We start from the raw sequence: 24,800 nt of genomic DNA, 5'->3' as shown, positions 1-24,800 counted from the left end.
TTTCTTAATTATTTAAATGTAAGATAATGGTTGGCATTATTATTAGGACTAATGCAGTTTCCAAATTTTAAAGATTAGCATATATGTTTGGATTTTTTTGTTCACATTTTTGTTTTTGTCAATAAAAACATCTTTTATCCATATATTTTAATACAAGCATTTCTTTTCAGCTCTTCAAAATACTTATATCTAGGACCTGTTGGCTATTGCCAAAAAAATACCCCTTACAACTGTCAGAGCAATACAGGTAAGTGACACATATTTTCTTTAATGTAAGTTGAATACTATACTTAATAAAACTTATTGCTATTACAAATGCCTCTTGAATGTTTTTGCCTCCGTCTCTTAGAATCCCTCATTTCATTCAATTTTATCAATATATGCTCATTATTTAATACTCAGTTTAAGCCGGCACCGGTTTGGCTCATTGGATAGAGTGTTGGCCTGCGGACTGAAAGGTCCCAGGTTCGATTCCGGTCAAGGGCATGTACCTTGGTTGCAGGCACATCCCCATCCCCAGTAGGGGATGTGCAGGAGGCAGCTGGTTGATGATTCTCTCTCATGGATGTTTCTAACTCTCTATCCATCTCTCTTCCTCTCTGTGAAAAATCAATTAAATATATATTTTTAAAAAATACTCAGTTCAAGAAACCCATATAGGAAGCACTTCCTCCCCAAATAGCCACAAGACCTGGTCCTCTAACTTACAGTAGTCTCTCTGGCTCTTTCTCTTGATTCTTCACACTATTTTGTCCTTTGGTGCATCTATAGTTTATCTCTTTCTAGATTATAAGTGTTATAAAGACACAACCAACCACTGTATCGCTGTGTTTTAGTTTTAAGTTGCTCGATGTTTCATGCCTGTCACTGTACTTTGTGCCTAGTAAGTACTTTTAAACATTTATAGTTCCTTTCTTACATATTGACCCTCCTGTTTCCCTGGATAGAAAGAGATAAGCATAGTGCAAGACATACACAGATGATATACTAAATTGCTTAAGCTTGATCTTCATAGAGCTTTGACTTTTTCCTAAAAATGTTTTCTAAGTCTAAAATGTGGGAGAGTGTAGCTAGGGCAGAAAAGAAGGTTGAACTCATTGAAGGCAGGAATTGTGCCCTATAATCCATCCGAGTGTTGTCATGTTTTCTCAGAGTGAGTGGCTTTTACACAGGGGCCATGGCACACTGCACTACACGGCTGAGGAGCAGACCGACTTATTCGTGGGTTGGCAGCCCATTGTTGGACCAAAAACTACTCTACCAAACCTACAAGTGAGTGATTTGGTTATCCTGGAGAAACAACTTCTCCAGACTAAGCTGTTAATAATTAGTATCTAGCCTGTTCTAGTTGCTATATATTGAGGACTAAGGGACAGTAAATATGAATTAATTGTAAGGAGAGGTTTTGTTGGATGCAAGAAGATTGTAGCACAAATATAGCAGTTTAATGATAAAAGAAGATGTCAGGTTAATAAAATGTGATATGTATGGTAATGTCAGTTAAGGTAGATTATGTGTAATTCTGCATAACAGGGTAGGATTAGACGTGACGGTGTCCTCCCAGCCCTAGCAATCCATGATTGATTTGATACTGTTATTGGGCAGCTTTTATGCCTTTGGAAGCCTTCGATAGAATGCTGAGAGAAGCAGGGTTCATTTTAAGGCTTCTGGATGAATCATTCATGCTAAAACAGTTCATCAATCCGTTTTGTGTACTCTTTGCGTAGAACTGGGTGAATTGGTTTTCCAGCAGGAGAACTGGTCAGCAGAGGGACCTATTTAGGGGCCTTTCCAGTTGGAGAGCACTTGCCTAACATGTCTCCCTGTTACTCCCTAGAGAAATGAGCGTGACATCAAAAGGTGGTTCCACTGAGACTCGCATCCACGTTGGACAGTTTGTGTTGGTGGAAGGGAATGATGATGAAAATCCGTATGTTGCTAAATTGATTGAGCTGTTTGAAGACGGTGAGTTTTGGGTTGGAATGAAAACCATTCCTTGTCACTAATAATTGGGAAGTGCTAGGTGGTGGGGAAGAGGGCGGTTACTGAAGCCTCTGTGGACAGCAGCATACAGGGTGTGAACCATAGATTCTGAGAGGGGTCACTTTAGCGCCAGCTGAACCCTCTTCCATCGAGTGAACTTCCTTACTCTGCAGCAGTATTGGGTAAAATAAGATCAAGAATTTAGCCTTTATATTATTTTTAGGAGTGGGTAAGAATGGCCATTAGGCTGGATTTTTGGAATGGAGTGAAAGGATGAATTCAGGAAGAAAGGGGAAGAAAAAAATAGGTGATTTGTTTTTGATAGACATAAAAAAGTTAGTAATGAAATTTGCAAATTCTTAATGAGAGAGGAGGTAGGTTGGGTTGGTATGAGTTAATGTTCAGTCAGTAAGACAAAAACACTTTAGTAAGTATTTTACCTAGAGGGACTTTGTTTAAGTGTTGAAAAGAGTAGAAAAACAAAAATGGTGTTTCCCCAAGATCAGAAAGTGCAGAAAGCCACTGCTGCCCCTAAAACTGGAAGAGCAAAGGGGGAAGTAGTGCCAATCAAGCCTGCAAGTCCGCACTCACTGCTTCTGCTCATTGTCTGCGCTCTAACCCTCTGCAATGCAGAGAAAATACAGAAAGATGGAAATGGGGCAGAACTCCAAAAGGAGGATTAAGAAGAATTTGAAACTACACAAAACTGCCTCTTCCAGGAGGAATTAGAGTTAGTTAGTCCTCTGGCAATTTGGAGGCCTAAAATAAAGGGACTGATAGAGTGAGTGGATAAAGATGTTTTTACAATACCTACATAGGAAGGATATTTGACAGTACGAGGAAAACCTCATCAAACTAGTATCCACTAGGGGGAGCACCTCAGCGGCATGGACTTCAGTAGAGTATGGGCCCCGTGTGCAGATTTTAAAACCCAGTGTGGTGCTTTCTCTGAAGAGAGCGAAGAAAGAGAAGAGGTGGTGATGATGATGGCAGGAGAGTGCATGTCCTTTTATTTGGAGCTAATGCTGGCATGCAGTGATGTTAATGGTGTAGTACAATGATAACACTGAAGATTGCAAGCACGTGTTTGCCAGAAGTCATCTCAGTGCCTGATGCTCTGATTCTTGCCAGGATTTTTGCTTTTCTACTGTTTGATGGCTTCTTTATAAGCATTGATTTATAAGATTTGGTCAGTGCCCTTGATTAGAATTGCTTCTCTCAAATGCCTTTAGTAACTTTTTTTGATGAATGACAGTCACATTTAGGAAGTGGGGGAGCAAAGTGAGAAGAAAAGGGGTGCAGGCTTGAGTCAAATTGCTGCTGGTTGGTCTTGTGACCATTGAAAAATCATTTAAGGTCCCAGTAACTTGATTGCTTTCCTATGTAAGGGAGATAGCGATAGTCCCTACCTTGTAGGGTTATTGTGAGGATTAAAAATAATATTAGTCAAGTATCATCAAGCGCTTAGCACAGTGTCTGACACAGATGAAGTGCTTAATAAAATGTTCTTGCATTTTCTTAACCTTTCTACCTATCCCTCCTAGATTCTGAACCTTATTGCAAGAAGCGTGCTCGAGTACAGTGGTTTATCCGATTCTGTGAAATTTCTGTCAGTAAACAGCATCTGCTGGGCCGGAAGCCTGATGAGCAGGAAATATTCTGGTATGATTGCCCCGCCTGTAACAGCAACATTGATGCCGAGACCATCTCTGGCCCTGTGCAGGTAGGTGATGCCTTGATTTTGAGCTCTATCTTGACGCTTACTTCTGTCTGCCTCCTACACTGCATGACCTTAAATGTATTACTGACTCTGATTTACCCCCGGAAATGAATTTTTTGCTGTTTGTCATCTTCTCCGCTTGTCTGTCTACTTCATCTTAACAGATATTTATTGAGATCACTTACCATGTGTTAGGAGCCTCCTGGAGAGGGTGACGTTTGGGCTGTGTGTGTGTGTGTGGGGGGGGTGTGCAGGAGGCAGCTAATCGATGCTTCTCTCTCATTGATGTTTCTAGCTATCCCTCTCTTCCTCTCTGTAAAAAAATCAATAAAATATATTAAAAAAAAAAGAAGAAGAAAAAAAGAAATGAAGGCAGATGTATAAGTTGACACAGCAGGATAGGTAATTTGGAAGGGCAGAGAGGGAGGAGTGTGTTCAGCACTATGGAGAGAATGAGCAGGACTGTGACAAGCCAAGCTGGACTAATGGTAGAAGGCCATTTTGAAGAGTATTGAGCACTCAGGAGGTAAAATGAAGCCAGATTTTGGAAGGCATTGAAACGCAGTGTAAGTAATCTGATCTTGCTATACTGGACAGTCATTATAGACCATTGAGCAGTGGGGCTTGCTTACAGAGGTGTTTATGGGGAGTTTGGCATGGCTGAATAGCATGGCCCGGAAAAGAAACCAACATAGAGTATGGAGATCGGTGAGGAGGACTCTGGAAATACGCTATGCCTTGGCTGTGCCTCTTTAGTTTGGAAGAGTAACATTCCAGATGAGGATGCAGACTTCAGTGCTTTTTGAGGATAGCCATCCTGGGGGATTCTTTGGCTATTTTTGTCCTCATTTCTTCCTATTCACCTTTACTTTCCAAATGCAGGTAATAGCTTTAGCCCCACATGAAGTGTTACCTACAGAACTGAAAAATGAGAAGACGTTCTTTGTGAAACTGTCTTGGAATGAGAAGAACTTCAAACCACTGTCTCCAGAATTGTTTGCAGAGTTGGACAAGTTACAAGAAGGCAGTCCTAGATGCCGGGAGTCCATGGAAACCAAGAATCGCAGCATCAACAGCCCTTCTCGGACCACTGCAAAGCGTAGTGTCGAACGGATTGAATTGAGGCACTCCACCTCCAAATCTCACCAAATTCCTACCCATCTCGTTACCCCAAGGGCAAGGAAGAGGCTAGAGCTTGGAAGTAAGTGTGGGATGGATCACAATGGGCAATTGAGGCTAAAGGAATAAGATAATAATTCATACTACAATAGTAAGTTAGTGCGGCAGTGGGCCAGGTACTGATTGGACACATATTGAAACATACATAACATAAAATTTACCATTTTATATCTATTTTAATTGCACAGTTTAGGGCATTAAATATTCACATTGTTGTACAACCATCACCACCATCTTCTAACCATTAAACAGTCACTCTTCATTTCCCCCATCCTTTGGCAGCCACCATTCTACTTTCTGTCTCTGAATTTGACCACTCAAGATAATTCATATAAGGGAATCACACAGTATTAGTCTTTTTCTGACCGGTTAAGTTAACATAATGTCCTCAGGTTATATGCACGTTGTATCATGTGTCAAAATTTCCTGTCTTTTTAATGCTGAAATAATATGCCATGGTATGTATGTGCATATCACATTGTATTCATCCATTCATCTGTGAATGGATATTTGGGTTGCTTCTACCTTTTGGCTATTGTGACTAATGCTGCTATGAGTACAGGTATATTAATATCCACTTAAGTCCCTGCTTTCATTTGGGTATATACCCAGAAGTGGAATTGCTGGGTTGTATGGTAATTCTATTTTGAAGAATCACCATGCTGCTTTCCATAGCAGCTGTACCATTTTACATCCTCACCCACAGTGTACCAGGATTCCAATTTCTCTACCTCCTTCCTAATACTTGTTATTTTTGCTTTGGATAGTAGCCATCCTAATAAGTGTGAGATGATGTGTCATTGTTGTATTTTTTTTTTAATATCTTTTTTATTGATTTTGTACAGAGAGGAAAGGAGAGAGATAGAGAGTTAGAAACATCGATGAGAGAGAGTCATCGATCAGCTGCCTCTTGCACACCCCCCACTGGGGATATGCTCGCAACCAAGGTACATGCCCTTGACCGGAATCGAACCCGGGACCCTTCAGTCCCCAAGCCGAAGCTCTATCCATTGAGCCAAACCGGTCTCGGCTCATTGTTGTATTTTTCTATGACGTGATACTGAGCTCTGTAAATGAGTTTCACAATAAACTGATGAACAAAATAGATCCAGAGACATAAAAGCACGGGACAGACATCAGAATCTCAGAGGGAAGGCAGGTGGGAGGTAGGAAGAGATCAACCAAAGGACTTGTATGCATAACCCATGGACACAGACAATAGGGTAGTGAAGCTCTGGGGTAAAAGACGGGGATGGGCCAGAAGGGGTTAATGGGACAAAAAGGAGGAAGATATGTAACACTGGCAGCAATAAAGATTTTAAAATAATAATAAATGAGCCATTTCTTCAAGATGTCTGCTACTAAGGTGGCAGTGCCTTTTACTAGTAGATCCCCAGTAGAAGCGCTAAAATACGCATATACTTTAAAATTCTTGAAACCATGCTGATATTTCTAGTCTATAAACAACGGGGCTCTTCCCCTTCTTCCCACCATATGCGATCGTATCACCTTCTTTAGGGAGAAGAGCCCTGACTCCCAGGAGCAAGCCTAACACACGAGAGTCTCAATAGCTATGCCAATACGACTGGCAGTAAACTTAAGTGAAAATTAAAATTTTACTTGCATTGCTTTATTCCTTTAGAATGTATTCCATTGAGGAAGTAAAGTTGTTAACTTTTTTCTCCTGATGTTTATATTATAGGTGAAATAGAGTTAGGTTATTTTATTTCTGTAAGATCTGGCCTTTCCTTTCATGCCCTATCTTTATGAGCCATCTTCATTAGCACGTGGCTGCTTTAGAACAATTATTTTACTTCTTTTTTTTTTAAATATATATTTTATTGATTTTTTAGAGAGAGGAAGGGAGAGAGATAGAGAGCTAGAAACGTCGATGAGAGAGAAACATCGAACAGCTGCCTCTTGCACACCCCCTACCGGGGATGTGCCCGCAACCAATGTACATGCCCTTGACCGGAATCGAACCTGGGACCTTTCAATCCGCAGACCGACGCTCTACCGCTGAGCCAAACGGGCTTCAGCTATTTTACTTCTTATTATAAACACCCATGTATGTCATCTACCCTGTTGGACTCAAGTGTCATAATTGGGGACCAGGATTGTCTCATTCAATATTTGGTCCCTCTGAGCACCTGGCACATACCTTGCCATCTTAACATCTCAATTGACAACTGTGAATGAATGTCAAGTTTGTAGTGCTTGCAGTCATGGTGAGAGAGGAGCAAATTAAGAATAACATGGTTCTGTGTATTCGCTGAACCCAACTGGTTGCCCCCAGGGATCCAACTTCTCTCTATTAGTAGTCTTAATCTGAGCTAAGAAAAATCTAGGCCGGGGTGTTAGTCAACACAGCCACTGGTATAAGTTTTTCAAGTGCTGTTTATCGAATGAGGCTGAGGATGTGCCGTTGTCTGGTAGATTACTTCAGAGAAACCCAAGTAAACATTTACCTACAAAAGATGACTTAATAATTGACTTATGGTTCTAACTAGGAAAATCACCCACAGAATTTAGAAGAGAGAAAATATATAATTACCTGCCCTGGGAGGGGGAAAGCATGGAATAATTCAGAATATGGAGAACTCATGTCTTCGAATGACTTCAGTGGATGCATTTAGCTATATGAGATTGGGGATGTATATAGTGCTGGTTATAAAATTCACACATGTCTGTGGTGATTTCTCTTGGGCCTAGGTCTCCCTGTGACACCTAACACTGGGATTTCCCAGGAGACTTCGCAGGTGTCTTTGGATTCTCCCAGAAGGAGTAAGCGGAAAGTGGCCTCTGAGATCACCTCTCCCTCTAAGAAGTCTCAGCCTGATGGACTCCAGACCTCATCTCCAGCTCCGAAAGCCCCGGAGGAAACGGGGGAGATGCGACGCTCTTGTGCCGAGCAAGACGAGGCTTCACGTGAAAGCCGCATGGTCCTGCGAGCCCGGGTCCCAGCTTTGAAAACCACAGAGATTAGCCAGGAAATAACACTTGACCCCATCAGAGGGGGGAAGAGGAGCTCCGTGGTGCCTTCTGTGGTGCTGAAGCCAGAAGTGATAAGAAAGAGGTGAGGGGGTGCTGCCTTCCTCCCACAGTAAATCCAGAGGGTTCATGTGACGCGGACTGTGTTGGTCACAGTCCACAAAGTTAGAGTAGTGGGTCACAAGTCTGAATGTGTCAGAATCGCCTTTTGGGCCTAAGAATCTGAGTTGTAAAATGATCTGGATGGTTCTGGTATACCCAGATGCCCTTTGGGGATCCCTGCTTCAGAAGAGAATGTCCCAAACCTGAATTGCTTCGCAGTCCTGGGTTTCGTTACTTGCCACATTTTAACAGCCATTTCTTTAGTTTATAAAAAACAGCACTGGGAACCATTCTCAAATACATCTAGAATAAAGTTTACAGTTTGGCACTAGGCAATGTTTGCTAATAACGGACTGCACAAATAATGTGAGGAGCCAGAAATTACACATTTCAGTGTCTCCTGCTCAGAAATTCCAGCATCCAGCTCATTATAGGTTGGCTTGATAAATATTTTGTATTTTTTTAAAATACATTTTATTGATTTTCTTACAAAGAGGAAGGGAGATAGTTTGAAACATTGATGAGAGAGAAACATCGACCAGCTGCCTCCTGCACACCCCCTCCTGGGGATGTGCCCTGAACCAAGGTACATACCCTTGACCAGTATCGAACCTGGGACCCTTGAGTCCACAGGCCGACGCTCTATCCACTGAGCCAAACCAGTTAGGGCAGTTTTGTATTTAATAATATAGCTGCATTTCTGCTAGCCTTGAGCTGGATAGACTAGAAAGTCAGATATGTCAGAAAGAAAAAAGGACAAGGTACTGTGCCTGAGGTTCGTATATTCTGGTCTCTAGTTGGATGGTGAGTCTTATTTAAATAATAAGCTTTAAGCAAACTTTTTTTCTCTTGAGTTTGAGTCAAATTTCAATTACAAACTTTTTAGCAAAGTGATTAGCTCCTGCAAAAGCAATAGGAGCGAGCCAGGCCCCCTGGCTCTCCCCTGGGGCCTGCTGCTGGTCCCCAGGGCCCGAAACCGCTTCCCTCACCTTGCTGTGGTCTCTCACAGGGAGGCCCAGACGCCAGAAGCTCAGGATGAAGCTGTCTCTACCCCCCATCGTATCCGCAGGAAGACTTCTCTCTTGACTCTGAAGCGGATTAGGCAGCAGCTTCGGTAAGCGTGCTCCTGGGCAGGCAGAAATACGTTTATCACTGCCATCTATGGTATCTATTATCCTATTTCTTAAAGCCTTTTATAGTTCTTATTTGTTATTTGCTATTCCATTTGAATTCGCCTTTTTACCTAGTATGTCTGGAATTATGTTAGTTTACATAAATGTCAGTTAGAAATGGGTAAGAAATGCTGTTCTGGGCATAGTTGCCTCTCAGGGCCTCCTAACCACACCTGGCAAGACTGTTAGAGAGAGGCCTCCAAGCTTGAACTTTGATTCTAATACTCTTGAATGTGAAGCTGAGCTTTGTCATTTACGATCTGTGCAACCTTGGGAAGGTTACATAACCTTCCTAAGTCTCAGTTTCTTCGTCACAAAAATGGGAATAATAATAATATACAGGTCACGGTGGGATCCAAGATGGCTGCGCCCAGGTGAACACCTAGCCGCAGCCGCACACAACAATTTCAATAAAAAACAACTAAAATATAAAACGGACATTGCCCAGAACTACAGGAAGGTTGACTGACTGGAAATTCTACAGCGAGAAGCAAGGAGAAAACCAGAAGGAGGCGCGGAGGAGCTGGAAAAGCCCAAGGTACGGAGACTCGGTGTGCGGAGAGGACGGAGCCAGAGAGGAGGGAGGCCGAGTGCCTGGTGGGCGTTCCCTAGCAGAAAGGAGATAAAACTCCGACTGTGCTGGGCCCCCGACTGCTCTGAACCCCGGTTCTGGGCCAGACCCCGGGGACCCCGGCTCAGCCATAGGGAGCCGGGCTGTAAGGCGGAACCCCGGGGAAGCAGCAAAAGGAGGTCCCGGAGGCGCGCACTCTGCGCGCAGAGAAGGGACGGTCGGCTGTGCCGCGGGATTGCCCTGACGGGAAGGAGACCTGGGCTCCAGACTGCTCTGAACGCCACCTCCAACTCCACTTCCAACTCCACTGGGGGAGAGCATAGACTGTTTGGCAGCAGGCGAAAATCGAGGGCACCTTTCTCTCAGAGGCGCCGGCAGCAGCGAGCACTGAAGGACCCGCATAGGGCGGGGCTGACAGAAGCCAAAGCTGCAGGCTCCACCCTGAAACCCCGTCCCATCTGTAACTGCGAAATGAGACAACAAAATAGATCACAAAGGAAAGAAATGGAGGACAAAAAGCGTCTGGATATAGAGTTCAAATCTACGCTTATAAGGTTTTTCAAGAATTTCCAAGAAAAGATGGATAAGGCCTATGAGGATATGAAAAGAGATCAACTAGAATTAATAAGGAGTCAACAAGAAATGATAAGAGATCAACAAGAAATAAAGAATACATTGTCTGAAATAAAAAATATTTTACAGAGTCCTAAAAACAGAAGGGAAGATCGCAAGAATCAAGTCAAAGATTTGGAACATAAAGAGCCAGAAGACACTCCTCCACAGAAGCTAGAAGGCAAGAGAATCCAGAAAATTGAAGATAATGTAAGAAACCTCTGGGACAACTTCAAGCGAACCAACATCAGAATTATGGGGGTCCCAGAAGATGAGAGAGAGCAAGATATCGAAAACATACTGAAAGAAATAGTGACAGAAAACTTCCCCCATCTGGTGAAAGAGTTAGACTTACAAGCCCAGGAAGCACACAGAACTCCAAACAAAAGGAATCCAAAGAGGACCACACCGAGACACATCATTATTAAAATTCCAAGAGCAAAAGACAAAGAGAGAATATTAAAAGAAGCAAGAGCAAAGAAGGTAGTAACCTATAAAGGAGCACCTATACGATTGTCAGCTGACTTCTCAACAGAAACCATGCAAGCCAGAAGGGAATGGCAAGAAATATTCAAGGTGATGAATAGCAAGAACCTACAGCCAAAAATAATCTACCCAGCAAAGCTATCACTCAGAATCGAAGGCCAGATAAAGAGCTTCACTAATAAAAAAAAGCTAAAGGAGTTCATCACCACTAAATCAGAATTATATGAATTGCTGAAGGGGGTTCTTTCAGAAGAGAAAGTAAACAAAGATAAAAATTATGAACAACAAATACGTAACTATCAACAAGTGAATCTAAAAACCAAGGAAATTAAAAAAATCTGATGAACAATATTAACTGTTGAACATAATAGAATCAGAGGTATGGAAGTGGAGTGAACTGACGATTCTTGGGGAAAAGGGAAGGGGGGCGTGGGAAGAGACTGAACATAAACTGTGCACCTATGGATGAGGACAATTGGGAGAGGGGAAAGGGCAGAGGGAGGGGTGGGAACCTGGGGGAGGAGAGCAATGGTGGGGGGGAACATTTGTAATAATATGAACAATAAAAACTTATTAAAAATATATATATATAATATACAGGTCACAAAACAATATAAGTAAATCCTTAGCATAGGGCCTCAATAGCACGCAAGCAGAGCACATCTTACACTGCTCACCACAGCAGACACTGCAACACCTCTATCTACACTAACCTGTTAGGGAGCCCTGGTTTAGACTTCAAGCACCGAATATCCGAAAATGTGTCCCACCATTCAGGTTTTTAGATAATCGCAAAAATGACCAAGAAGAAGAGGGCAAAAGTGACAAAGAAGAGGAGGAATTTCTGCCCGCAGCAGAGATCACAGACTCGGACAGTGAGGAGGAGGAGGAGGAAGAGGCTTCGACACCACCCCTTCCACGGAGAATGCGCAGCTGTGTGTCCAGGAGCCCACACTCTGCCACGAAGTCATCCTCACACACCCCCTCCAAGACGCCAAAGAAGACCGTAAGGCTCTTTTACCTTTGTCTCTCCATGTAAAATGTGGCGGCTGAGATCACACTACTGTTAGTAGCAGCCGGGTTCTGAGTATAGGTCTGCTGTATTGGAAGCTACATATACACTTAGAATATTCATGAACCCTAGGGCTGAAAATGAATCCAGTATTGGGGCTGGGGAACCTTTTTACTACCAAGGGCCATTTGGATATTTATAACATCGTTCGAAGGCTATACAAAATTATGAACTTAAAACTAGACTGCTATACTTGGTCCGACATCCAGTGAACCCACCCCTCATGCCTTGGCGGGGCCAGTCCAATGATTTCCTGGGCCTGCTATGGCCCGCCAGCTGGCCGTTCCCCACCCATGCAGTGGGTAGTGATTTTTTAAAAAAATATATATTTTATTGATTTTACATAGAGAGGAATTGAGAGGGATAGAGAGTTAGAAACGTCAATGAGAGAGAAACATCGACCAGCTGCCTCTTGCACACCCCCTACTGGGGATGTGCCTGCAACCAAGGTACATGCCCTTGACCGGAATCGAACCTGGGGCCTTTCAGTCCACAGGCCGACGCTCTATCCACTGAGCCAAACCGGTTTCGGCATGGGTAGTGATTTTTGAGTTCTCTTTAAAATACAAAACCAAATGGCCAAGAGCCAAACTTCCAGAGGGAAGGACAAGAACCTTGGTACCTGATCGTTGCATTGCCCACAAAACCCAGGAGCATGCTTTGTGTGTAATCAGTGCTCAGTGGGAATGGAATCAGGGCTGCGGAGCCATGTTGTTGGCTTTGCTCTGAGACAGGCCAGTAAGCCAGGACAAGTGGAACAGGGAAGTTGAAACAGCTGAACAAACTGACCCAGCAATTCACAGCCAGATACAGAAGGTCACCTCCCTAGAGATCATGTCTAGGCCTGGGTTGTATTTCAGCTCTCGGCCCAGAAAAGCAGCAAAACCAGGTAGGCAATGCCAGGACCAGCTGCAATAACTAATGATCCTTGCCTGGCACCTACCGATCAATAGAGATCTCGACCTTGAAAGGGCACTCCTGGGAAACATTAATGACTACCCGAGACCTCCCCTGATTCCTGCCTGCAAGAGAGAGATACCCAGCACACGGCCTCCCTGCGGCATTTCCTTCCCCCTGTTCTCCCACATCTGTGACACTAAGGGGCCCCATGAGTCTTGCAGCCAGGGAGCAGTGGGCAGCGGCAGCATTCCCAGCCTAACCCCCTGAACCTGTCTCTAAGGTCCCCTTGAGCTAAGGCAGCCCAGCCTGGCTCTTCTGTTGCTTCTACTTGTTTTACTGTCCTCGGATTTAAAAAATCACCCTCATAGTCACCTCGACTCGTGGGGTGAAATTTATCCTGCTCAGGGTCCCGTCACTTGTCCGGTAACAGTGTCACTTGATACACCTGAGAAACAGGGAGGGCTGCTCAGGTATTGGTAATGAATTGTGTAACTGGAAGAGAAGAATGATGTCTCTCCTGCTTCCTTTGGAACTTTCCCGTGTTCAGATGTGTGTTAATGTTATTGTGACCCTCAAAGAGAGCCGTAGAGCAGGAGTCTCTGACCAGTTCAGTTTTTTTGTGGAACTTATTGCTCTCTGGAACACCTCTATGGAAAGAAACCCAATAGATGACTTTTAGACGGGAGCCGATGTTACCTGGGATTCTTTTCTATGCGAATAGCTCACCTACCTTCTGGTTTGATCGCATCTCCTGGGGCCCACCAAGTGAAGAGCTATGGGGTGTGAGGGCATCTGTAGCATAAGAGAAAAGATCAGACATGTATCAAATTTTTGATACCTTCTTTTTATTTATTAATTAAAATGATTGGGGTGACATTTTGATACATTCTGAGCAAGTTTTTCTTACCCCTTTCCTGTTTTCTCCAAAGTTAATAGGTGTTAAACTGATAAACAAGGTCTAACCATGTTTTCAAACCAATTTATAGGAGCATCCTCTGAATCAAACCCAGTTTATGCCCTCAACCCTATGTTTGGGCAGCATAGTTAGGATTTCTTCATAATTTCTTATCTTTCCTTTAAAGCAATATTTTACTTTTATTTTTATTTTTAAATATATTTTATTGATTTTTTAAAATTTTTTTATTTTTAGAGAGAGAGAGAGGAAGGGAGAGGGATAGAGAGCTAGAAACATCGATGAGAAACATCGACCAGCTGCCTCCTGCACACCCCCTACTGGAGATGTGCCCGCAACCAAGGTACATGCCCTTGACTGGAATCGAACCTTGGACCCTGCAATCTGCAGGCCGACGCTTTATCCATTGAGCCAAACTGGTTTCGGCAGCAGTATTTTACTTTTAAATAGTATTTAATCCATACTTTCATTTATTCTTTCCCCAGATTGCCACTGTTTTCAAATCCTAATACTGTGTGTAAACTGGAAAAAAGAAATTGTGTTTGGTCTATGAAAAAAGTGTATGTGTAATGTGAGAAGAGAGAGGGGAATCATGGTATTTTATACATAAAAAAACTAAGGAATTCACCTCTCTTCTTTGTAGCAAGTCCTCAGGAATCAGATTTGCCAATGTGTCCTGAATGGTGTTTTTGCTTTGTTGTTTGTGTGTGTGTGTGTGTGTGTGTGGTGTTTTTCTGAAATATGTTCTTTTTCTGAATACAGCCCAAGCCTAGAACGCCACATTCTGCCACTCCCCAGATCCGCAGCCGGAACCTGGCTGCGCGGGGGCCTGCCAGCGTGCTCGAGGAGGCCCGGCTGAGGTAACCCTGCTCGTGGGCCCCTTTCAGAGAGAAAGGCGGGCCTCTGCTCTCATTCCCACGAAGCAGGGGTGATAATACAGTAAAATGAGCGTGTGTGTTCCGAGAGAGGAAACCTCTCAAGTAGTGTGTGGCTCAGCTAATGCAGACAGGTGCTAGGAGTAGCCTTCCAGTCTACTGCCATCCTCCTCTCAGGGAGGGAGGTGATTAGTCAGGACACTACTTCTCAGGGGCCGGACTCTTTAGAACTGTGTTGGGACTTTTAAAAAACAGAGAAGCCGACATCCTTCCAGAAATCAACCAAATCAGAGTCTCTTGCGGGATGAGGTTCAGCAGTGCGATTTGGGTACCCTTTGGTTAGCACCACGGAGTGGGTGATTTTCGGGGAGAAGGGGATTATACAACTACATGAAGCGATTTGAGAATGAAGACATTTCCTTGGGTTTGTAAGGTTTTATATAGAAACTATAGATAAGTCTTTCCATTATTGAGTGGATGGTGAAATACTTCTAAAATCTTCCTTTTCCCTTTACTTAGTCTGCATGTGTCTGCTGTACCCGACTCTCTCCCCTGTCGGGAAAAGGAATTCCAAGACATCTACAACTTTGTGGAAAGCAAACTCCTGGATCGCACCGGAGGGTGAGTCACGCTGAGCCAGGTGGGATGGTCGGGAAGAAGGCGGGATGCTGGTACACCGCTCCGGTGTCAGAGGTCAACCAGATGGTCTTTCCCCAGTGTCAGGACAACAGGCGAAAGCCTAACGCTCCTGAAGTAGCTTTTTGTTGTCAAAATTATCCTGTAGGAATGGGAATTCTGTTTTTCCAAGAAAGGTGACACTGGCATTGCTTGCAGAATGAATGATTGTATGGAAACAGGCCCTACTCTAATCAGCCTCCAAGGGTGCTCCTCCCTGCCCCCACCCCCACCCCCAGGGCTCTCGGTCCTTCCTTCCGCACACGTTTGCTCACTCCTGACTGGCGAGGCAGCTGGCACACACCTCCCCCTCGCGCCTTCCCTTCCTGCCAGGTGCATGTACATCTCCGGGGTACCCGGGACCGGGAAGACCGCCACTGTCCACGAAGTGATGCACTGCCTGCGGCAGGCGGCCCACGCCAATGACGTCCCTCCCTTCCAGTACATCGAAGTCAACGGCATGAAGCTGACAGAGCCCCACCAAGTCTACGTGCAAATCTTGCAGGTAAGCAAAGCAGGTTTGGGCTTTTTGGAAAATGCAGTTTCTTGGCACATGAAAAGAAAAAGGTTTACTTAATTTTGTGTATATTACATATTTTCAACATGCCAGGCATTGCCCTTTGAGTAGAGAGAGCAAGAGCAAAGGCAGAATGCCTGCCCACAGGGACCTTAAAGTCTGGGAGCTCGTTATGAACTGTTGGAAACTGGTATTTACTATCATGGTGAGAACCGTGTGTGCACAGGAGGCAGTGTGGCAGACTAGAAGGGGTTAGAGGTAGGTGCGAGTTTGTAACTCACTCTTGGTTCATTGGCTGTTCTCTTGTAACAAATAACGTCCAGTTATAGAGTCAGGAAGCAGTGGTTATGGAGGGGCTTCTGGGACTCCTCTGAGGTTCGTTTGCATTTCAGTCACACAGACGTTCTTTAGCTTCTGTTTTGGTGCCTTCTGTGTGTAGAGTAGAAGGCAGAGTATAGGATCCTGAAACCCTCAGGCTAAATAGCTTCCTCTGTTTGCAGATTTAACTTTAAGCCCAAGGGAGTATGTCCTTAGCATTTACCATACCTTTTCCCCCCAATGCAGAAGATGACTGGCCAAAAGGCAACAGCCAACCATGCAGCCGAACTGCTGGCCAAGCGATTTCGCACCCCCGGGTCCTCCCAGGAAACCACCGTGCTGCTAGTGGATGAGGTGAGGAGGGGCCCACGGGGAGGACTGGAAAAGAAGCCACGTGGCTGTGACAGATGTTTTGGGAGCAAGTACTGGGCAGGAGGGAAGTTTGGCTCCTTCCTTCGTCTGAGCCTGTTGTCTCGTGGCAAGTGGCACGTGTCCCCTCACCTCCTCGCTGCTCTGCCGGTGTGGCCCGAGGAGCACAGGGAGCTGAAACAGCGGTGACAGGTCCTCACTCTGGGCCCTGGCGCGGTCTCTGTGGCTGGCCCTGCATCTCTCCCCGTTTCCCTGGCAGCTCGACCTTCTGTGGACTCAGAAACAAGACGTAATGTACAACCTCTTTGACTGGCCCACTCACAAGGAGGCCCGGCTTGTGGTCCTGGCCATCGCCAACACCATGGACCTGCCAGAGCGCATCATGATGAACCGGGTGGCAAGCCGACTGGTAGGTCCTGGGGCCGTGCTCCGGTTGTTCTTACAGACCCGGAAGCTGTGCTGAGGAGTCCTGCAAAAACGAATGCACAGGACACTGCAATAAATGGGAAAAGTACGAAATGTGGTTTCTAAAACTCTTCCATTTTTTGTGTGTTTTTAAAAAAATATATTTTATTGATTTTTTACAGAGAGGAGGGGAGAGATAGAGAGTTAGAAACGTCCATGAGAGAGAATCGGCTAAAACTCTTCTCGTTTTAAGTTGGAATTAAACTGTCACCATTGTATGATTTGCTGCAAACATATCTTTTATATATATTGTGTGTGTGTGTGTGTGTGTGTGTGTGTGTGTGTATATATATATATATATATATATATATATATATATAATTGATTTTTTAGAGAGGAAAAGAGAGGGATAGAGAGTTAGAAACAACGATGAGAGAGAATCATCGATCAGCTGCCTCCTGCACACCCCCTACTGGGGATGTGCCCACAACCAAGGTACGTGCCCTTGACCAGAATTGAACCTGGAACCTTTCAGTCCACAGGCCGACGCTCTACCCACTGAGCAAAACTGGTTTTGGCTGCAAACATATCTTGATGCTCTGCTGCCTGTGCATTGTTACGCTGCAGAGCCCTGGAGGTTTAATTAGTGTTAAAATGTCTTTAAACACTTACCCTTGCCAGGCAGTGTGAGATGGCTAGAGCGTAGCAGTGAGCAAGGTGGATGCAGTGTGTGCCCTTGGGACCCCTGGTTCAGCCTGAACCACAGGCGCTTAGAAGCAGCATGGCGTGTGAGCCGGAACGGAGCCTGTGCACATCACAAAGCTGAGGGTCCTCCGTCCACTCGTCAGAGCGCCTCTACTTCCGTCTACTTCTCAGTGGTTCTGGCAGAATAAAAGGGTATTTTAAACTAAATGGAAGGTAGTTGAGAACTACTGCCCTACAAGATGCCACCGGCCGTGGCCAGTCACGAAGAGCTGGAAGCAGAGGGAGTCCCAGCGTGAGGCCTGCACACTGTTGTGTGGGTTTGGGGGCTGGTGGGTAGCTTTCCGCCAGGGCTATCAGAGAGGGCGGTCAGTGAGCTTGTTTCTGTCACCTTGGCTCCCAGGGTTTCACCAGGATGTCCTTCCAGCCCTACACGTACAGGCAGCTGCAGCAGATCCTCATGTCCCGCCTCAAGCACCTGAAGGCCTTCGAGGATGATGCCATCCAGCTTGTTGCCAGGAAGGTGAGTCACCCTCGGGAGCTCCTCGCTGGACCTACAGAACAGGCGGCAGCTCTTTGCTGAGCCCCTGCTGGTGTGAGGTCCTGTGCTGGGTGCTCTGGGAATGATGAGAAATTTAGGAAATCTTGTAAAAACAAATACAAAACTTAGAAACGAAGTTTTGAAAAAGTCCTGAGATCTTATTGTATAACTGCTAGTGGGCTATGACTATGGTGGGCTTAATCAATTAAAACGAAAATTGATTGATTCAGGGAGCAAACAGCTCTGGTTGTCCACTTAGGTGTGAAGAGGGCTGAATAGTTAAATAGACAAACCTGCTTTGAATTCCGACTCTAACACTTAGTAGGCATGTGGAAGGTTGTAGGAAAGTTACTTCAAAACTTCCTGAGCCTCAGTTTACTTCTCTGAAAAATGGTAATAATACTAGCTACCTCATAGGGTCATTGTGAGGATGAAATTCAACCATGCCTATAAGGTGCCTGTAAGATGGGAGTCGCTCAAGGAAATAGACACAGCCAGCTAGAGGGGAGTTTATTAGAGGGACTGGGGGATGGAGGGACGGCGGGCGGGGAGCCACAACCGGGAAGCTCAGGATTCAGCCTCCGCTGTCCCTGGGATTGGGTTTTATGCACAAAAACCTCAAGGGATGGAGGCTGGGCAAGGAGTTCGTTGTCCTTCAGACTGACCCGTGCTGGCCGCGGAGGCTGTGGGCTGTAAGCGGCCGTTGTTAGCGTCGGCCTGCTGTCCCGCCCTCCGTGCGGCTGCCCCTGTGGAGCCGGATAGGATGACCCGTGGCTGTTCCACGAGATGAGGCTGGGGCCACAGTTCTCATTCAGGACTTTCTAGTCCACTCGAGCCAAATGCCTCTGCTGGCCTGTCAGTGCCTAGCAAGGTGCACAGCCCATGGTGGGTATACGATCTGGACTACGTTCAAGCATATCAAGCTCACGGGCCGCGGGCCTCGGTTATGTCCTCCAGGCTCACTGGGAGAATGCCAGACGAGATTCCACTAAGACGTCTCTGAGGCAGAGGCAGTTAGGGGCGATCAGGCGGGCAGGCAGGCAGAGGCAGTAAGGGGTGATCAGGCAGGCAGACGAGTGGTTAGGGGTGATCAGGCAGGCAGGCAGATGAACAAGGAGCCAGTGATCCTGGATTGCAAGGGTGTAGGATGGGCTGAAGGACTGCCCCCTCCCCTGCACAAATTTTGTGCAGCAAGCCTCTAGTATTAAATAAATAAAACTATGATTTCTGCCTTTCCTACGTTGGAGTTATTTGTAAAACCAAGACAAAGGTTTGGGCTCAGGGAAGAGTCCCAGGCACAGTATAAGTTATTATACATGCTGATGATGACATTTTGGCCAGTGAAGGACTGCATATAAACAGTGGACCTCTGAAGCTGAAAAATCACTATAGCCTTGTGACATCATAGCGAAACACATTGTAATGTCTAGTATAACACATTGCTCAGGTGTTCGTGCTGCTACTGCTGTAAACAAACCTGCGCTGTGAGTTGTATGAATGCACCGCACATACAATTGTGTACAGTACACAATACTTGATAATGATAATAAAACCCTGTTACTGTACTACTCATCCTTATTTTAGGTGTATTCTTTCTACTTATAAAAAGGCCACACCATGTAGGTTTGTGTAAGTGCACACGGATGTTTGCACAGCAATGAAACCGCCTCATGAAGCATTTCTCAGAGCGGATCCCCATGGTTACAGGCACGAGCCTGTGATCCTTTATCTGGGCTTCCTCCGGGTTCCCAACTAGGACGTAACTTCAGGCTTACGTCCCTTCTCAGCAGCGCCTGCCTTCTTTTAGCTGAACTCAGAGTCTGTTGGTTGATAGGCAAGGGGACCTCAAGGAATAAAATGATCCCTCCTTAGGTGGCGGCCCTCTCCGGAGACGCACGGCGCTGCCTGGACGTCTGCAGGCGCGCCACCGAGATCTGTGAATCCAGCCGTGAGCCCGGCTCCCCGGGCCCGGTCACCGTGGCCCACTTGCTGAAGGCGGTGGATGAGATGTTCTCATCGGCGTACATCACTGCCATCAAGTAAGATGCTTCTGCCTCCTGACCTTGAACCTGCTGAGAAAGACCACCTGGCGAGGGCCATGGTCTGTGGAGGCCACACAAGCTCGTTTTCCTGCATTTACTGAAGACACTGTCCTTTTCCGTAAAGGGCGTAGTTGGGATGCTGGTACCTTTCCAGACGTAGTTTCTGTCGCTCCTTACTTCCACAGTGGCATTTATTGTATCGTTTTAAGACTCTGGGAGGGAAGGGGGACCGCTTACCAAAATAGTATCGGAGGAAGTAGTCAGTCCCCAGTTTTTTCCAGTCTCTGAAAATGCTGAAAAGTTTTATTCAGTTTTCCCCTCGGTGTTTGTGCAGCTAACTGAGAATTCACGTCTTCATTTTCTTTAAGAAATTCCTCTGTTATGGAGCAGAACTTCCTGAGAGCCATCCTTGCAGAATTCCGTCGATCGGGACTGGAGGAAGCCACATTTCAACAGGTGGGCAATCTCCTTTTTTGAAATCCATCTAGATTTTGGTCTGATGCCGTTAAAATATGTGGGAATTTTGATCACCGTGGAATACTTTGTCTCTATTTTGTGGTAATCTGGTAATGCTAAGGAACATCAAACCAGCACCTATTTTTATGTGGTATTTTTATTGAGTTGCAGGAGGAGACCTTTAGCAACTGGTTTCTACATATTAGATTGAAGGTTTACCATGTGCCAGATACTGTTCTAGGATGGGAGGTTCAAAGATGAACAATCAAAAGTCACTGCCCTAATACAGTTTACGAGATGTAATGGGGGCGAGGCTTTCAGAAAGAGCCATGTTTAAAGTCATAGTCTTAGAGCATCATTTCAATTACATCTGTAAAAGGAAGCCTGAGGCCTCATGCCTTAGTGGTTTATTTAAAACCAGTGTCCACAGGCAACGGCTCCCTTAGAAGGTCAACTGTCAAAGGTGTGTGTGTGTACCTGGGAGTGTGTACCTGTGTGTACAAGCATGTTTTAGACGCACAGAAAAACTTTTTCCTTCTGACTACTTCTTCCTATAGTACTTCGTTACATTCTTTTTTTAAACATTTAGTTGCTGGTCATATTTTGCCCGTTATTCTCTCCTAGAGCCTAAAACAGCTCTTCTGCAGAGTGCCTGTCATTTTTAGTATGTAAACATTTCCTGAACATATACAATATGCCATTAACTGCTGTGGACCAGGAACCCAAATCTGAATTGGTTAATATCCTGCTCTGACAAGCTCCCTGTATTGGTGGGGGGTAGGAGGTGGGGATGAGGAATGGACTTACAGTTAGAAGATTGCCAGAAACTACTACCGATTTGCCTGACCCACTTGGGGCTTTGGGGTTGGAATCCATGTTTCCAGCTACCCACTTGCCTCTTTATTCAATACTAGAAGCTGGGAGCATGCCCACTCCCTGTGGCTCTCTGCTCTCTGCGGACCTGCCTGCTTGGCACCACCACAGGCCCTGGTGTCTGCTCTCTGTGAGGGCCTTGCAAGGGACTGCCTGCACCTCGCCATGGCAACATGGCGGATGTTGCTGCCCTGCCCCTGGCTGTTCTGCACCTGCGCACGTAGGCCTGGAGTGGCTGGGAGTCATTCCAGGACTCTGGTTGCTCTGGGGCTACGCACGGGCCTACAGGCTCAAAGCAGGATGCCTGAGGATGCCTGTCGCCAGGACACAGTCGGCGTGGTGCCAGCGCGCACAAGTGGCCACTCACACCTGCATATGCAAATTAAACCACCATCTTTGTTGGGTTAATTTGCATGCTCCTGATTGGCTGGTGGTTGTCACAGAGGCACGATCAATTTGCATGTTTCTCTTTTATTAGTGTAGATTGCCTCTGCTTTTCCAAGGGTCATGCCTTGGTACCTGTACACTGTGTCTGCTTAGGAAAATACCTTATAGCAAAACTTGACTTGAATTATGACAATCTCCATTATGGAATTCTCAGCCCCTGAATACCGGGACTGTGTAACAATTTCAGTACTAGACATTTTATATCCATTACTCCAGAGATATTATAATACATTTAGTAGATAAAACTGGAGCTCAGAAAGCGAGATGACTTGCCCAGGGCATCATATTTAGGTTATCTGCTAGAACCAGACCTGCGATCCTGATTCTGAAAGTGGTACTGCATTCTGCCCTTCGTTTGTGCCCCCATTGCGACAGCCTTTGATGCCTTCGGGGCACTAACTATCCTGGTCAAGAAGTATGTGATTTCCCTAAAAGAAGAACTAAATGATCGGATGCAGACCCAGGACCCTCCTCTCGTAACCTTCCTGGCAGCTGACCTGAGGTTTGCCTCTGTTTGCAGGTGTACAGGCAGCACGTGGAGCTGTGCCGGATGGAGGGGCTGCCCTACCCCACCATGTCGGAGGCCATGGCCGTGTGCTCCCGCCTGGGCGCCTGCCGCCTGCTGCTCGTGGAGCCCAGCAGGCACGACCTGCTGCTCCGCGTGCGGCTCAACATCAGCCAGGGTGACGTGCTGTTCGCCCTGAAGGAGGAGTGAGAGCTTCCGAGGAAGGGCTGCGAGCGGACTGAGGAACCGGGTTTTATTTTTCTGAGCACATGGACCTTTTGTGGCAAAATATAATGAAGGGAAATGACTACCATGTAGTTTGGAATTTTCTTTTAAATAATTTGCTTTTTCCAGAGTGTTTGGGAAATTTATAGTCATTACAAACCTCAGATTATAAAACCAAATAAAACCTCCTCTGACTTTTATTTCTGTTAGTAGCCCCAGCATTTATTTAATGGTAACATGCCGTGTGTGTCAACATCTGCACGCAATTACTTGAATTGGTATAAAATAGTCTGGGGGAAATATGTAAGAAGTTGGTTATATTGGGTGCCCCTGGGAAAGAAATGGATGGCTATGATCAGGAGTTAGAAAGAGACTCACTGTATTTCAGGTATCTTTTAACTTCTGAGCAATGTGAATGAAGCAAACGTAGTTTACAAAAAAGAAATGCCGGAAGTAATATCAGTAATAAAGAATCCCTGGCAATGAATAGCTAGAAAATGTACAAATTTTAAAAGGTACCATATATCATAAAAACAAATCTTTAAATGAAAAAGTCTTACATGGCACAACAAATATAAGGTATCTGGGAAAAAAGCTAATAAAGAGATGTAATTAATCTCTAAATAGAAATCAATTCCAATCAAAATCTTGGCAGGGTTTTTTTTATATAACTTTACAAGTTCTAATATTTGTTTGGAAACCATTAGTGGGACAAACTGATATCTAAAGCTTCCTCATGGGAAACACGCATCACCATGTAATAATAATTCTGCCAGAAATGTTTTACCTAAATCTGTTGAGAAAATTATCAGCTAAATCAAAATTGAGAAAATACAAAGCAACTTTTTCTTTTAAAAAATGTCAGTATCACAAAAGACCAAAAGTGGAGAAATTATTCTAAACTAAAGGAAAATAGAGAAATGAGAGCTAACTGTACTATGAGTCTTGATTTGGGTTGTATATTTAAGAGATGCAAATAATTACATATATTGTGGACTACAGTAATAGTTAATAAGTATGAGGTAAAGGTTAAATTTTGTGAGTGGTAAATAGTATAGGAAAATCTATTAGAATCATGATGAAATATCAAACTAATTATCATAGTTTAACTTTTTAAAAATTTTCAGAAAAAGCACACGTGTATATACATATAATACACATAAGTCAGATTTATAAATCACACATGAGGGTCAGTCAGAATATTTTAAAGAATTACACAATTCGTAAATTTTAAAAAAGGAAAAATGTGTAAATAAGTCACTCACACACTAAGAAACAGGAATGATCAACAAAATGGACACATAGTAAAAGGCCTGCAAGTCAAAACCTTTTCACATCTATTAGAAAACCTTTCGTGGTGATATGGAACAATTAGGATCCAAATGCCCCACTGATGGGAGTGTAAACAGGAACAAATACTTTGCAGATAATTTGCCACTTAGTCTGGGAAATGTGGAAATCATATGAGGCAGCAATTCCACTCCTAGGTGTACACCTTAGGAAAGCACGTGTACCTGGGAGCTGTATGCAAGAATGTTCATAGGACTATAATGGCAAGCCATTGGAAGAGGAAATTATTCTCATACTGTGAAATGCCATATAGAAATGAAAAGTAATTAGATAAACTGCAAGTGTCAGATGTGGATGAAACTTACAAATAGAGTTAAGCAAAGAAGTGGAAGAATAAATGCAGTGATATCAATGCTATAATGTTAAAGCTTGCAAAAAGATACGAATTATTTAAGGACATATACATACATAGTAGAAACAGAAATGCTCAAGAATAAGTCAGGAGAGTAGGTAGCTCTTTAGGAAAGTCTTGCACCATGATAGGTGTATAGGTGGTTTCAACTGTATTATTGTGCTGTTTTTTTCTTAAACTTGTGATTGGTACTTATGTTAATTCACACCGGGAATAGGAACTATTTTTATTGAATGCCTGCTATGTAATAAATGCATTGCTTTAGACACTGGGGGTAACTTAAAGAACAGTGGAGCCGAAACCGATTTGGCTCAGTGGATAGAGCATCGGCCTGCGGACTAAAAAGTCCCATGCTTGATTCCGGTCAAGGGCATGTACCTTGGTTTCGGGCACATTTCCAGTAGGGGATGTGCAGGACGCAGCTTATCGATGCTTCTCTCTCATCAA

General features: G+C 44.6%; 1 protein-coding gene and 1 long non-coding RNA gene across 2 annotated transcripts in view; one reads left to right on the top strand and one right to left on the bottom strand.

Annotated features, from left to right (window-relative positions):
• The first annotated feature begins 135 nt into the window (after positions 1-135).
• ORC1 (origin recognition complex subunit 1) lies at positions 136-22,851 on the top strand. Its single transcript, XM_036447251.2, has 17 exons — positions 136-247; positions 1,173-1,272; positions 1,838-1,965; positions 3,528-3,706; positions 4,586-4,904; positions 7,595-7,958; positions 8,985-9,089; positions 11,594-11,822; positions 14,464-14,561; positions 15,096-15,197; positions 15,585-15,756; positions 16,333-16,440; positions 16,715-16,864; positions 17,966-18,085; positions 19,976-20,142; positions 20,514-20,601; positions 22,442-22,851. The coding sequence occupies exons 2-17, from the start codon at positions 1,178-1,180 to the stop codon at positions 22,634-22,636; spliced, it is 2,619 nt and encodes an 872-aa protein (XP_036303144.1). The 5' UTR covers positions 136-247; positions 1,173-1,177; the 3' UTR covers positions 22,637-22,851.
• Positions 14,386-24,800, bottom strand: part of LOC123652718 — a 12,061-nt gene continuing 1,646 nt past the window's right edge. Inside the window, exons 2-4 of the long non-coding RNA XR_006742189.1 lie at positions 17,954-18,179; positions 17,533-17,741; positions 14,386-16,924 (exon numbers count right to left, since the gene is read on the bottom strand). This is a non-coding gene — a long non-coding RNA (uncharacterized LOC123652718). The remainder of the gene's footprint in view (positions 16,925-17,532; positions 17,742-17,953; positions 18,180-24,800) is intronic.

The sequence above is a fragment of the Pipistrellus kuhlii genome, unplaced genomic scaffold, assembly GCF_014108245.1.
Source record: "Pipistrellus kuhlii isolate mPipKuh1 unplaced genomic scaffold, mPipKuh1.p scaffold_m20_p_2, whole genome shotgun sequence".
Taxonomy (NCBI): Eukaryota; Metazoa; Chordata; class Mammalia; order Chiroptera; family Vespertilionidae; genus Pipistrellus; species Pipistrellus kuhlii.
Note: the sequence above shows the minus strand (reverse complement) of the source record. Positions and strands in the feature narration are given on the sequence as shown.

What these genes read in the sequence shown, in the direction of transcription:
- ORC1 (XM_036447251.2), top strand. Translation starts at nt 1,178, where the DNA reads ATGGCACACTGCACTACACGGCTGAGGAGCAGACCGACTTATTCGTGG. An exon ending in CTCGAGGAGGCCCGGCTGAG is followed by an intron (nt 14,562 to 15,095) that starts GTAACCCTGCTC and finishes CCCTTTACTTAG; the next exon opens with TCTGCATGTGTCTGCTGTAC. An exon ending in CTCCTGGATCGCACCGGAGG is followed by an intron (nt 15,198 to 15,584) that starts GTGAGTCACGCT and finishes CCTTCCTGCCAG; the next exon opens with GTGCATGTACATCTCCGGGG.